Genomic DNA, 15,508 nt, shown 5'->3' with positions numbered 1-15,508 from the left:
CTGACCTTTGGTTAGCAGCTGAGCACTTAACCCCTGGGCCAATAGACCATATGGGCCCTTTAAATCTGGGTTGGAAGATACCAATGGAGCTTATGTAATTTTGGATATTCATTGGACCCAAAGCAGAGAAAGGTTAGAAATGTGGGCTCTGACTAGCAACCTATGGACAAAACCCAAAGAAAAAAATACCAAAGAAAAGTATAAAAGTTGAACTCAAATAACCAGGAAAATTTAAATAAGAGACACAGATCAATAAAGAAACAAGAAAGTAGTTCAAGGTAAATTATAATATTAATGAACTGATGTCAGTGGCTATGCTTATGTTTCTTATGGTCAGTTCCTGCTTTAATAAAATCAAGATGGGGCAAACTAACTTGAATAGGGTGTGCAGTGTGGAGTATACATACTTCTCAGTACAGTTGCCTTCCAATAAAAAGCGGATTCTGGCACCACACTTTCCTCATGGCATTCTTCATCGCCATGTTTCTCAAAGTGTAAATCAGAGGATTGAACATGGGAGCAATGATGGTGAAGAAAAGAGCAAACACTTTGTCTTCTGGAAAAGTTGCAGCTGGTCTAATATAAATGTACAGGACAGGCACAAAGAAGAGAACCACAATTGTTATGTGGGAACTGCAAGTGGAAAGAGCTTTGCTGCGGCTTTTGGTAGGGTAGACCCTAATGGTGTACAGTATCAAGAAGTAAGACAACATCACGACAAAAAAATTCACCAAACCCATCATGCCTGAATTGGTGACTACCAGGATCCCGACGCTGTATGTGTCAGTGCAGGCCAGTTTCAGCAAGGGATAGACATTGCAGAAGTAGTGATGTATCTCATTGGGGCCGCAGAAAGGTAGACTGATAGTGAGGAGACATTGCATAAATGAATGCAGAAATGCCCCAGTACAGCAAGCAAAGACCAATACATAACACCTCCTCCTGCTCACGATGACCGTGTAGTGCAGGGGTTTGCAGATGGCCACGTAGCGGTCATAGGCCATGATTGTGAGGATGAAGATTTCAACCCCCCCAAAGATGTGCATAGAAAAAAGCTGTGCCAGGCAGCTAGCATAAGAAATTCTGGTCCTTTCTTTCAGTAAGTCAGTGAGTAGCTTGGGCGTCATCGTTGAGGTATAACACAGGTCTGAGAAAGCAAGGTAATTAAGAAAGAAATACATGGGTTGACCTATTAGCTGACTGCAACTGATGGAAATGATTATGAGCAAGTTTCCCATCCAAATAGCTATGTAACAAAATAAGAATAATAGAAAGCACAAACTTTTAATTGTCTTGTTCTGGGAAAGCCCCAAAAGTATAAATTCAGTGACATTATTGATATTTTCCACGGTCTGATGCAGTGAATTCTCAGAGAGTATAACTGGAAAAAAGTGACAAGTTAGCATCAGAAATATTCACTAAGCATGGTGTGAATCAGAGTGAGTATAGTAATAACAAGTTATTCATGCAGCTATCCTATACTATATTTAAAGTCATTAATTCTAAAGCCGGTACTGGTAGGTTTACCATATAACTTACCGTTCTAATCAGGTTATTTGGAGAGTGAATTGGAGTGATAGTAATAGTTACAATAGCTCAAGGCAAAAATTAAGATTTACAGTCAGCCTATGGTTGAGATGCAAATGTGAGCTTACAGAGAATGCATTTCTTTTCCTGGAGTAGCTTGTCATCTTGATAGGTTGAAGAAGGACCAGGATCAAGTATGCTATTGTGGGTTCAAATCCTGTTTTTATTTAAATTTTGGTATACCATTTATTGTGCACTTGTGCATCATTTAAAAAAGATATTTCATACACCGTTTTAGTTCAGTAATGAAGTCCCTCCTGAGATTCAATCTACAGCCAAAGGTTAGACAGTCCCGTAAAAGAAAACAAGGCTAAAAGGGCACAGTAGCCCAGTGGCAAGTATTAGAATGTAGGAGGGGACAGGAGAGCTGGTAACAGGGAACTCAAGGTTGAGAAGGGAGAGTGTTGACAAGTTGTGGGGTTGGCAAGCAATGTCTTAAACAATAGGTGTACTAACCGTTTAATGAGAAGTTGGTAAGCACACTAATAATTAAATATTTCATTAAAATATTATTTATCTTGATTATTTAGTTGTTGACATCCAGGGTAAGTATCATGTTTGACTCATGCTAACCCTGACACTGTTAAAAAAAAAAAAAAAAGCTTAATCTATATTAACAACATTATAAACCCAGTATACAAAAAAAAAAAAAAAAAAACATAACAACATTATGGAGAGCAATAAAAAAGATAGGATAACATTTGAAGCCTAAGTGACTGATAGTTCTTCTATTCTTGGAATTATTCTAGGAACTTTTATGTTAGTTCTTCCTGCAATCCATGTTTTTTCACCCAAAAAGTGAGAGCAGAGATGAAATTTTGCCAACAGCTTCCAAGCTGTATTCTCTTATTAGTCGTAATTCTGCACCTTAGCAAAAAAAAAAAAAAAAAAAAAAACCAGCAAGCATTTCTTTTTTCTGTACAATTCACCCATTCTATTCTCTCTAAAAAAAAAAAAATCTCTAGCACTCATTAAATGCGCTCCACGTTGGTGCCCCGGAGACTCTGATACTAACATGTCTAAACCCATAACATCGTGCTATTAATTACCTACTGTATGCTTCTCACACAAGTAGTAGCAAAGTAGAAAGGGAGCAATGAATTCCACTTTAGAGCGTCTCTTAATTTCTTTGACTTGTGCCTCTTTTTCTCTACAGCTATCCTTTCTCCTTTACCTAAAATGCAAGTCAATCACTTTATTCATCTATCAGCTTCTTCAATATCTCCATTAATAAGTCCCGTATACGCACCGAATACAATCATTATTTCCTTCATGAATTTCCCGATATTATACAAAAAAAAAAAGCTTTATTTTGACATCTGCCCCGGGATAGGACAGGAATCATTCAATGGATTTTACTTAAATAGTGGGAAGTTATTTTTTAAATGTTTGCAAAAGCTTGTAAAAAAGAGGGCAAATCACATTTCAGAAGGATTAAAATCAGCATATTTTGAGAGAAAAAATGTAATTTATATTATCTAGATATATTAAGTTTGCATTGTCTATACATGCACATATTTTTTTTTAGATATATGTGCATGTATAGATAATGCAAACTTAATTTCTTCTGTTTGGTGCAATGTTTTCTTACTATATTGGTTGAATTTTCACTTACCAAGCGATTTCCTCATAAATAAATTCTTTTAGCTCTGAGTCAAAGACAGCATCCTGAACTTACAGTGCAGTCAGAATAAATGCTTACCATCCACGCTATCCACGCTACACATTAATAGCTTTCACCGTCCAATCAGCCTTGGTTGGTCCTGGGTGCAGTCCTTCACTGTATTCCCTGAAGGCAGGAATATTCTCTCCAGATTTCTGTAACTAATAGGAAATAAATGTCATCACCAACATTTATGTTGAAAATGCTTTTTTTTTTTTTTCCTATCCAAAAGTTGTATATGCTGCAGTCTCAGGGGTGGAAATTACATATGTTTGGTGTTTAATTTTCCATGGAATTTAAAGTGACTTAACTGAGATATAATTACCCCATTCTTCAGTCTCCCTTTTTTTGTGGGAAGAAAAATCTCCCAAAAGAAATGCTGGCCAAATGTGCCGCTGAAATTGGTTTCATGCTTCTCAAGTTCTGAAGGCACGGGTATGTCAGGGTTAATAAATCTTTATATCTTGTGTGTTTGGATCAGAAACCAATGGTTCATATTCATTCCATGTTGACAGGCCGTAAAGCAAATGCTTTACGTTGTGACCAATTCTGAGGAACCAGTTGGTGGTGATGTCTGAGCAGAGGCAAAATGGAAAATGCCAAAGCAACGTTAGGGTAGGGACATGGGACCCAGGATGTGAATTTTGGTTTGTCCCATGAAAAGTTGTTTGTTCGGGTTTAAGTTGTTTGAAAAGTGGCTGGAGCGCTTCCTGTGCATTATTTCCAGTCCAAATGGCTCCACACCTTACTCCAGTCCTGGCAGAGGCCAGAGGTTCCCTGCAGGTGCGAACTACAGCCTTTCTGCCTGCTCGCATCTGCTCCTCCACACCTTACTCCAGTCCTGGCAGAGGCCAGCGGTTCTCTGCAGGTGCGAACTACAGCCTTTCTGCCTGCTCGCCTCTGCTCATCCACATCTTACTCCAGTCCTGGCAGAGGCCAGCGGTTCTCTGCAGGTGTGAACTACAGCCTTTCTGCCTGCCCGCCTCTGCTCATCCACATCTTACTCCAGTCCTGGCAGAAGCCAGCGGTTCTCTGCAGGTGTGAACTACAGCCTTTCTGCCTGCCCGCCTCTGCTCCTCCACATCTTACTCCAGTCCTGGCAGAAGCCAGCGGTTCCCTGCAGGTGTGAACTACAGCCTTTCTGCCTGCTCGCATCTGCTCCTCCACACCTTACTCCAGTCCTGGCAGAGGCCAGAGGTTCCCTGCAGGTGCGAACTACAGCCTTTCTGCCTGCTCGCCGCTGCTCATCCACATCTCACTCCAGTCCTGGCAGAGGCCAGCGGTTCTCTGCAGGTGTGAACTACAGCCTTTCTGCCTGCTCGCATCTGCTCCTCCACATCTTACTCCAGTCCTGGCAGAAGCCAGCGGTTCTCTGCAGGTGTGAACTACAGCCTTTCTGCCTGCCCGCCTCTGCTCATCCACATCTTACTCCAGTCCTGGCAGAGGCCAGCGGTTCTTTGCAGGTGTGAACTACGGCCTTTCTGCCTGCTCGCGTCTGCTCAAAAAACTCCGGTGGCCTTGGGCTTGTCTGACTGCAGCTTGGGGTGCCGCAGGCACCCACGGGACATCTGGGGAAGCGCAATCTGGAAATATGTGGGAGTTACAGCCTGCTGAGCCACACTTAACCTGTAAGGACAATGGGATCTGATAGAAAAATATGCCCCTTCTTTGTCCTCATCAGTTCCATAAGGTTCCTGGAAGGTCTCTCAGAAGGCACACCAGTCATCAAGGGTGTGGCTAACAATATGACTCATCTTCATATTGCCTCTCTTTCCCTGCTTTATCCTTCCGGTCCCACATTCCTACCACTTGGGACTATTTCCCAAATAAACCACTCGTATGTAAGTATTGCCTCAGGCTGTGAATGTAGGGCAACCAAGACTACTACAAAAGGAATTCTTGTTTAGTTCAGTCCAGTGCTTCAACCCACTCAAATTTTATTTAGGATTGGCAGGGTTGATTTTCTTCTTCCTCTAGATGTCTTCTGTGTCTTGGAATCAGTGGTAGCAAATCATCTCTTCCTCTAAACTCCGTTAGGGTGTCTGACAGAGTTCACATGGATCCCTCACTTCTGTCATTTTAGATACCTTCTCCTTGGCCAAGCACACTTTGCTTTTATACCAATATTCTACTCTTGTTTTGAAACTCCTTTCTTCTCATGGATTCTCTCTACTCCTGCAGAGATAATTTTGAATAAAATGCTTGATTCAAATTTTGTTTTAATATAAATACCTGTCATGGATTGAATTGTGTCCCTCAAAAATATGTGTCAACTTAGTTAAGCCATGATCCCCAGTATTGTGTGGTTGTCCTCCATTTTGTGATTTTCCTGTGTTATAAACCATAACTTCTGCCTGTGGCTAAAGAGGATTATGGTGAGACGTAACACCCTTGACCAGGTCACAACCCTGAACCAATGTAAAGGGAGTTTCCCTGGGGTGTAGCCTGTACAAACTTTGATCTTATTGTTGTTGTTGTTAGGCGCTGTCAAGTCAGTTCTGACTCGTAGGGACTCTATGCACCACAGGGTGTTCCTGCGCCATCCTTACCATCATTGTTATGCTTGAGCCCATTTTTGCAGCCACTGTGTCAATCCATCTTGTTAAGGGTCTACCTCTTTTCTGCTGACCCTGTACTTTACCAAGCATGATGTCCTTCGCCAGGGACTGATCCCTCCTGACAACATGTCCAAAGTATGTAAGACACAATCTCACCATCTTTGCTTCTAAGGAGAATTGGGACTTCTTCCAAGACAGATTTGTTCATTCTTTTGGCAATCCATGGTACATTGAATATTCTTCATCAACAGCACAATTGAAAGGTGTCAGCTCTTTTGGGGTTTTCCTTATTCATTGTCCAGCTTTCACATGTATTTGAGGCAATTGAAAATACCATGGCTTGGGTCAGGCACATCTTAGTCTTCAAGGTGACATCTTAGCTCTTCAACACTTTAAAGAGGTCCTTTGCAGCAGATTTATCCAATGCAATGTGTCTTTTGATTTCTTGACTGCTGCTTCCATGGCTGTTGATTGTAGATCCACGTAAAATGAAATCCTTGACAACTTCAATTTTTTCTCCTTTTATCATGATGTGGCTTCTTGGGCCAGTTGTGAGGGTTTTTATTTTCTTTATGTTGAGGTGTAATCTGTACTGAAGGCTGTGGTCTTTGATCTTCATTAGTAAGTGCTTCAGGTCCTCTTCACTTTCAGCAAGCAGGTTGGTGTCATCTGCATAACACAGGTTGTTAATGAGTCTTCCTCCAATCCCGATGCTCCGTTCTTCATATAGTCAACCTTCTCGGATTATTTGCTCAGCATACAGATTGAAGAAGTATGGCGAAAGGATACAACCCTGACACACACCTTTCCTGACTTTAAACCAATCAGTATCCCCTTGTTCTGTCTGAACAACTGCCTCTTGACCTGTATATAGATTCCTCATGAGCAAAATTAAGTGTTCTGGAATACCCATTCTTCACAATATTATCCATAATTTGTTATGATCTACACAGTAGAATGCCCTTGTATAGTCAATAAAACACAGGTAAACATCCTTCTGGTATTCTCTGCTTTCAGCCAGGATTCATCTGACATCAGCAATGATATCCCTGGTTCCATGTCCTCTTCTGAATAGAACCTGAATTTCTGGCAGTTCCCTGTTGATATACTGCTGCAACTGCTTTTGAATGATCTTCAGCAAAATTTTTCTTGCTTGTGATATTAACGATATTGTTTTATAATTTCCACATTTGGTTGGATCACCTTTCTTGGGAATAGGCATAAATATGGATCTCTTCCAGTTGGTTGGCCAGGTAGCTTCCTTCCAAATTTCTTGGCACAGAGGAGTCATCACTTCCAGCCCTGCATCCATTTGTTGAAACATCTCAATTGATATTCCGTCAATTCCTGGAGGCTTGTTTTTCACTAATGCTTTCAGGGCAGCTTGGGTTTCATCCTTCAGTACCATCGGTTCCTGACCATATGTTACCTCTTGAAATGTTTCCTCGTTGACTAATTCTTTTTGGTATAATGACTCTGTGTATTCCTTCCATCTTCTTTTGATGCTTCCTGTGTTGTTTAATATTTTCCCCATAGAATCCTTCACTATTGCAACTTGAGGCTTGAATTTTTTCTTCAATTCTTTCAGCTTGAGAAACACCTCACATATTGTTCCCTTTTGGTTTTCTATCTCCAGCTGTTTGCAGATGTCATTGCAATACTTTACCTTGTCTTCTCGAGCTGCCCTTTGAAATCTTCTGTTCAGTTCTTTTACTTCATCAATTCTTCCTTTTGCTTTAGTTGCTCAACTTTCGAGAGCAAGTTTCAGAGTCTCCTCTGACATCCAACTTGGTCTTTTCTTTCTTTCCTGTCTTTTCAACAACAAAGACGTGTTATTAATTTTCCTCTTCAATATTCCTAATGGAAAGGTTGGCAGCTTGAACCTACCTAGAGGCACATTGGAAGAAAGACCTAGTGACCTGCTTCTGAAAGGTCACAGTCTTGAAAACCCTATGGCATATAATTCTTGGGACCCCTAAGAGTTAAAAGATAATTTGATGGCAACAAATTTGGCTTTTGATTTTGTCTTCTATGGACATTAATTATGGATCCAGGTAGACTGAAATCACTGACAAGCTCGATTTCTTCTTCATTTATCATGATGTTGTTCATTGATCCAGTTGTGATGATTTTTGTTTGCTTTTTCACATTCATATACACAAACACATAGAAATATTATACATATTATATATATATACATACATATGTAATCTCTGTATAATCCTGTTATCATTTTGATATATTTCCTTCCAACAGTTTTCCATATGTTTAATATGGTTGCAATTGCCACTTCCCACCAGCAGTGGGATCCCTATACTCTTAAAAAAAATAAAATTCCATCATGAGGGTCTGCTTTCTAGGGCCACTCCTGATATTAAATATCTAAACCTGGTTTTCGTAAGAAACAGAGACTGAGCAAAGCCTTATTAGCTAAAAGTCAGGAGTGAGATAAAATGGAAATAAGACAGGAAAGATAAGAATGTGAGTTATCTAACTGGTTACTCTTTGGCATCAAAAGCAAACATTTCTTCCACTCACTGGATTATCATCCCAGAAAGACATGTAAAATATTGTGTCTCAGGCATTCCACTTGGAAGGAGGAAGAGAGAATGTCCCACGGTCCAATGTCCATTGGTCAGCATTGTCTCTTCAGCCCTTAAATCCCCTCACATCTAGATTGCACATGCAGGAGGCTGACCAGAGCACCTTCCCTGTGTTAAAGGAAATGTGATGCAAGTGACAGGTAAGGTGCTGGGATTTTTCATTTTTATTAATTGAGATGAAATTCACCTAACATAAAATTAATCATATTAAAACACACAAATCAGTGGTATTTTGTATATGCACAGTGCTGTAAATATACATTCATTTATATTTTATATTTGTTTTTATATTATTTTTCCTTTCTTCTTTCCTCTTTTTCCATTATTTTATATAGTGTTACATTTTGTAATCAATTGTACAATCTAATCATTATGTTACAGATTATTTAGATGGTGTTATAACCTGAATACAACCAACCTTGAAATTAACATTGTCCAGACATGTTCCCCAAGGCTTTTGGGATGTTGTGTCTGCCTTTATGGGGGAGAGGATGAGAATAACTTTGTAGAAGCATCCTGTCAGGTGAAGAAGAAAGATCTTGTTGACTCTTTTTTTTCTTTTTCCTTTATATGTGTTCAATCATGTTTATGAAGGCTGAGAACCTAAAGGGAATAAATGTTCCACTAATTATTGGCCTAAACTCAAAAATACATCATTTTATCAACTGATTGATGATGCTGGGACTGGGACTATTAAAACTATATTTCTCCTTTACCAATTGGGTTCCTATTTCTGTCAATAGGGGCTCACTAGAATGAGGTTAAAAATCAAAACAAGGGGAGAAGAGGCTTAATTGTAAAGTAAAAATAAAATGTCAAAGTATGGAGAACTTAAGGTATGTATGTATATGAGGAGAATAGAGTAAGAATCAACACAAAATATATATCAAAATTGTCCAAACAAGAAGAGATCTGGGAAAATGTTCAAGGTATGGATCCATCTTTTGCATACTCTTGGATATTCTTTGTATATCAATGTACATCAATTTAAGGCTCAGTGGTGAACTCTAAAGTGAAATTCAGCGTGTCTTTCGTGCAAACTACTTTCTTTCCAAAAACAATTGATCGTACCACATCTTTTTCATGGCATTCTTCATCTCCACATTTCTCAGCATGTAGATCAGAGGGTTGAACGTGGGAGCAATGATGGCGTAGAAAAGAGCAAGCACTTTATTTTCTGGAAGAGTTACAGTCGGTCTAATGTAAATGAAGAGGACAGGCACAAAGAACAGGACTACAACTGTTACGTGAGAACTGAAAGTTGAAAGAGCTTTGGTATGGCTTTCGGCAGGGTAAGCCCTGATGGTAAATAACATCAGAACAAAAGACACCATCAAAATTATGAAGGTCACCAAAGCAATCAGACCTGAATTGACAATTACCAATAGACCAATGCTGTGTGTATTAGTGCAGGCCAATTTCAGCAAAGGATATGCATCACAGAGGTAGTGATCTCACTGGGGCCACAGCAAGTAAGAAGATAGTGAGAAGAAACTGACTGGCAGAGTGTATAAATCCCCCAGTACAACAAGCTATGATGATCACGTTACACCTCTGCTTGCTCATAATGACAGTGTAGTGCAGGGGCTTACAGATGGCCACATAGCGGTCCTAGGCCATCCCTGTGAGGATGAAGATCTTGATACTTCCAAGCAGTGAATGATAAAAAGTTGTGCTATGTAATTATTACAGGAAATGATCTTCCTTTCTGCCGGTAAATCAGTCATTAGTTTGGCTGTCACTGTGGACATGTAGCAAAGGTCAGAGAGAAAGAGGTAATTAAGGAAGAAATACTTGGGTTGGTCAATTAGCTGACTGCATGTGATAGAAATCATTATGAGCAAATTTCCTATCCAAATAGCAAAGTAACAAAACAAGAATAATACAAAGCAGAGAATTTCAATGCTCTTGTTTTGGGAAAATTAATTTGGATGAAAACATAGTTAACTTAATCTATGAAATATCAGAAGTGAGGATGGGATTTAAAATTAAATTGATAAGAAAATATTGCTTCAAAATTAGGACAGAAGATATATCACAAATTTTAAGGAAACAGGATGAGAATTAGTGATGAACTTTGAGACTTAAAATTATATAAAGGCAATTGGATGATTTGGTTATTAATTTTATGTTATTTTTCCAAATTATCAAAAGCCCTGAACAACACCAACTACAAAGGCTAAATTTTTATAGATTGATCCTGTTGGTTTAATATGATATTTGAAGACTGATGAAGAGATTCAAACTGTCTTTATATATTGTACATGTGTGTTTTGATTACATTGCATTCTATTTAGAATGAAGGGATTTGACTAGCAGATCTCAAGGTTTACTTCCTGGTCCAAATGATTTTAAGATCATGCAATTTTATTTTCTATATTGTAGCTAAATTTATAGGACTGTGCTACTGAGAACTGTTAGAAAATTAATTTAGTAACAATAACATTTAGATAATAACTGAAACATTAATGCCTCTATAATTTATAAAACAATTGTTATTTGTTGATTCTTTTGAGCTTCACAACCATTTTTGACAAAGTCTTGGCAGTTTTGGACTAAGGAGTCCTGGTGGCGGAATGCTTAAGTGCTCAACTGCTAACTAAACTTTCAATGCAATGATAATAGAACCATAAAACTTTTGAATATATATATATATATATGTATTCTTTCACAGTTAATTTTATAGAGTTTATCCAGTTTCAAAAATATCCATGGATGGAAGCACATCTCCCAGAAAAAAACTAGGAGGTACTTCCCTGAATAAAAGCAAGTGGGAGGTTTTATAGAAAGCAAAGGGCAGGAAGAAAGGATGAAACAAAAAAGTAAAAACAAAGAGCAAAACAAACCACTTCTAATATGTTTTGACATGTCAGTAGGTTATACAGAACAAAATGTAAAGAACCCTTAACATTTAAATTTATCTATTTAGCAAAGTCTGTTTAATGTCGCAAGTAAAACTTCTGAGCAAGCAGATAAATCAAAGCATGTATGCCAGCAGAAATCTTTTTGTTCATACCAATGAAGCCAGAGGTGATAAGATGTTTAAACAGGGGGACTTGAGGTGGAACCATCCAAGCCTCTTTAAGGCTTTCACTCCTTGCAGAGCCTTTTTGATCCAGCAAGTCTGGAGCTGAAACACAAATTTAACAAAACAGATGAATTTATTTCTATGGTGTAATCTTATGATTTAGAATTAGCTGTAGGCAAGCCATTAAGAAGGAAGTCTTTTTAGCATACCTCTGATTTTACTGTATAACTATTTCCTCACCTATAAATAAAAATCCTCTTTTAAATTTTAAAGTAATAATTAAAATGTTTGGATGGTTATTAAAGTAATGGCTTGTTCATCTGAACATAAAACCATTATTTTAATCATGTGCACAGAAATTAAAAAAAAAAAAACTGAATTATTTTCCCCCATCTCTCCCCGATAATAAAATTTGAGAATTATGGCTCATACATGAAATTAAGCCTCTGCAGAAACTAAGGTTGCTAGTGTACTCAAAGACAATCATTCCATTTGGATGTATTGATAGAAAATTAATATCCAAACTAATTAAATGCACTCTGACATTCTAACCAAAGAATTCTGCATGTATCTCCAATTTTCTCTAATCCCAAGGCCACAGATTTGGCTTTGTTTTCCTTCTTGGCAGTTCTTCCTTTTCGTACCACCTTCCCCATAGACCAAGGAGTGATTCACCATATGTAAGCTTTCACCCGTATTTCTAGCTCCCTAACAGCAACAACAATTTTGGACTAAGGAGTCCTGGTGGCACAACGGTTAAGTGCTCAACTGCTAACCGAAAGTTTAGTGGTTCGAGCCCATCAGCCACTCTGCAGGAGAAAAGACCTGGCGATCTGCTCCTCTAAAGACAACAACCTTGGAAAGAAACCTTGTGGGGCAGTTCTACTCTGTCCTACAGGGTTGCTATGAGTCCAAATCAAATCAACTGCACGCAACAGCAAGAACAGTTTTAGACTGGTTGCTAATCTTAACTCAGCCATCAGTTTTAGGTGTGAGCTCTACAAGTGACTCCATTTTATTTGACAATATTTCTTCACCTATCCTGTAGAGATATAATTCTCTTTTAACTAAATCAGTAAATTAATTCTGAGTTTCAAATTTAAAAATAGATGAAGGAAAACTTCAAAAAGAATAAAATGCTATGCAAGTAACTATGGTATTATATTCAGTTTGATGCACATATAAGACTAATAACACCTTAAAAGCCACTGCCTCTGAGTCCATTCCAACTCCTGGTCACCCTATAGAACAAAGTAGAGGTGCCCCATAGGGTTTCCAAGGCTGATTCTTTATGGAAACAGACTGCCACATCTTTCTCCCATGGAGCAGCTGGTGGGTTTGAACCTCTGATATTTATGTTAGCAGCCGAGTACTTAACCACCGCACCACAAAGGCTCCTTACTAATCCCTTTGAAAAAACAAACAAGCAAACCCTTGACATTGAGTCAATTCTGACTCATAGCAACCCTATAGGATAGAACTGCCACATATGTTTCCAAGGAGCTGTTGGTGGATTCAAACTGCCAACTTCTTGGCTAACAGCTAAGCTCTTAACCACCGTCCAACCAGGGCTCCACCAGAGAGGTAAAATATAGTAGAGACTTTCCTGGGTTAAGTGCATACAGAATACCTAAATAGCATTTATCAGACCAGATCTTGAAAGCAGAAATTTCTGAGTTCAGAGCCTGAGTTCATAACCAAAAATATATAGGAAGGAAAATTTGATATTAAAACACCCACTTTTTCATAATTACCTAATTCTTTAATGCAAAACCAGATAACCTCCTAGATTATCTGCATAAAGCCATTTCAGCCATCCTAATTTTAATATGTGGCTAGTAATTGGATAAGTTAAACCCAAATTTGAAGATAAAAAAATGATAGATAACATGTGTTGTCATTGTTGTTAGGTGCCATCAAGTCTGTTCCGACTCATAGTGACCCTATGGGACAGAGTAGAATTGCCCCATACAGTTTCCAAGGAGTGGCTGGTGGATTTGACCTGTGAACGTTCAGTTAGCAGCCGAGCTTTAACGGCTACACCAGCAGGGCTTCCCAACACCTGCAGCCCACCTGTATAGAGTAAGACAGTTACAGCTCACATATCTGAATCGAAAGTGCTGAATCTCCTCGTTCTCTGAAACACGAGGGATGCTATTACAGAAGCAAATAAACGAGTTGCCTTAGAATAGACTCAGGCTCAAGATAAATCCACGTTTTTTGAAGTAGAATTGTGCTCCATAGGGTTTTCAGTGGCTGATTTTTCAGAAGGAGATTACCAGGCCTTTCTTTCAGGGTGCCTCTGGGTGGATTCAAACTTCCAACCTTTTTGCTAGCAGCCGAGAGTGTTAACTGTTTGCATTGCCCGTGAACTCCACAATAATATTATAAAGTATGCATTATCAGTAAACTTATATTCCTAAAAAGGACACTGACCATGTAGACATTAAGTAACCAGCCCAAAGTCCTAGAGCTAATAAGAGGTAGTCAAGATTTAAACCAGCAAATACCTCACATGGCAAGACACTTAGCAAAATGTGATATACTTAGCGCTGTGAAGATTCACAGAGTGTAATCTATAAATGTTTGGTACTATTATGATTTGAAAGGGAAGAATCACTCCCTCAAGACTTTCCATCTTCAATTCATACCAAACTCTATAAATGCTTATAATGGGTGATCTTACGTTCTTCAAGGGCACATAGACTGTTTTATACTGCTCCTTGAAATATTGGCAAATGCTTGGACAAATTTCATTTTGGATTTTGGCTTTACATCTTCCTAACCTGTGTGGCTTCCATATGCAATGTATTCTCTAACACCACCGCACTGCTGATGTGTACACTGGGGATAATGATATCTATGCTCCCAAAATCTTGTGAGAATTAAACTAGATAAAGGGTATCCAAGTGTCACCCAGAACATGGTAGGGGTTCAACAAGTAACTATTTTCATGTCTTTTACCTCTGTTATATCCCTCGTTAAATGCATGCTACCTATAATCAGTAAATATTTGTTCAATGAAGAAATTTAAAGATTGAAAACAGTATATGTTACATGTAAGACATTGAACGAGTAAAACCATTATCACCATAATCATAATTATGAAAGAAAGTAAATAGAGATGAGGTAAACACAGACTCTGGTTTTGAAATACTTCTATCTGATTTTTAGTGAGCTCCTTCTGGTTTTTGGTTAAGTTTTATTTGAAGTTTTGTTTGAGGGGGAGGAGGAAAGGTGATCCTGGTAGTGGTTGTTGCAGGGAGCTTATTTGTATTTTCAGTTCAGGTTTTCTTATTTTCTTGGTAACTTGTCAATCATGTTTTTTTCTTAATCGATACTCTGTTGACTTTCTTTAAGAAGTTCTTATAATGTTTTCTTCTCTTTTGAAATTTCCTACTCAGCTTAGAATCATTTCCCTGTCAATGACTGACTGCTTGCCCTTTAGAAACACCACATTACACCCTCAGTGGACAGCAACTTGCATTTATTGCTGTTTTAATCTCGAAAGAAATTAGTGTATAAAATTCAGAGAGGATGCCTATATTTAACTTTAATTGCCAGTCAGTCTGTTATTTAAAATATGGATTCAAAACTACATTGAACAGATATCACACACTTAGGTGGGATAAAGGGAAGGGAGGGGAAATAATTCACCCCAGGTTCTTCTGCTTCAGTTGTTGTGGCTCTGTTCTAAGCTTTCTTTCCCTTGCTATCTCTCTTTCCTCAGTGACATGCTGGCCATTCTCCTGCTGCACTGATTATTTCCTTTAAGCTTCTTGAATTCACATTTCCCTCAACATAGTCCTTCCACTATTCTTGGGGGGAGGGAAACTTGTACCTTTATGGGGACAACAGACACATATTATTCAACAAATGTTCCCAGAAACGACAGGAAGTCGTGTATTCAGAACAACAGTTCAAAGGCAAGAGGAATAATAATAATTTGCCCATCCAAACAAGTCAAATCACAATCTCTATTTGCATCACTAAAATGATTCTAAGATATTCAGGCTACATGACTAATTAAATCCTAAACCCATTGCTGTCCAGTCAATTCCGTCTCATA

General features: G+C 38.5%; 1 protein-coding gene across 1 annotated transcript; it reads right to left on the bottom strand.

Moving 5' to 3' along the window:
- Positions 1-263: 263 nt before the first annotated feature.
- Positions 264-1,505, bottom strand: LOC100672693 (olfactory receptor 4P4-like). Its single transcript, XM_003423172.4, has one exon. It carries the CDS (start codon positions 1,404-1,406, stop codon positions 411-413), a length of 996 nt encoding a protein of 331 aa, XP_003423220.3. The 5' UTR covers positions 1,407-1,505; the 3' UTR covers positions 264-410.
- Between the last annotated feature and the right edge of the window lie 14,003 nt (positions 1,506-15,508).

The sequence above is a fragment of the Loxodonta africana genome, chromosome 13, assembly GCF_030014295.1.
Source record: "Loxodonta africana isolate mLoxAfr1 chromosome 13, mLoxAfr1.hap2, whole genome shotgun sequence".
In the NCBI taxonomy this organism is placed as follows: Eukaryota; Metazoa; Chordata; class Mammalia; order Proboscidea; family Elephantidae; genus Loxodonta; species Loxodonta africana.
This window is presented reverse-complemented; position numbering and strand designations above follow the sequence as displayed.

Bases quoted from the DNA above. Each gene is read 5' to 3' on its own strand.
- LOC100672693 (XM_003423172.4), bottom strand. From the start codon at position 1,406: ATGCTAACTTGTCACTTTTTTCCAGTTATACTCTCTGAGAATTCACTG.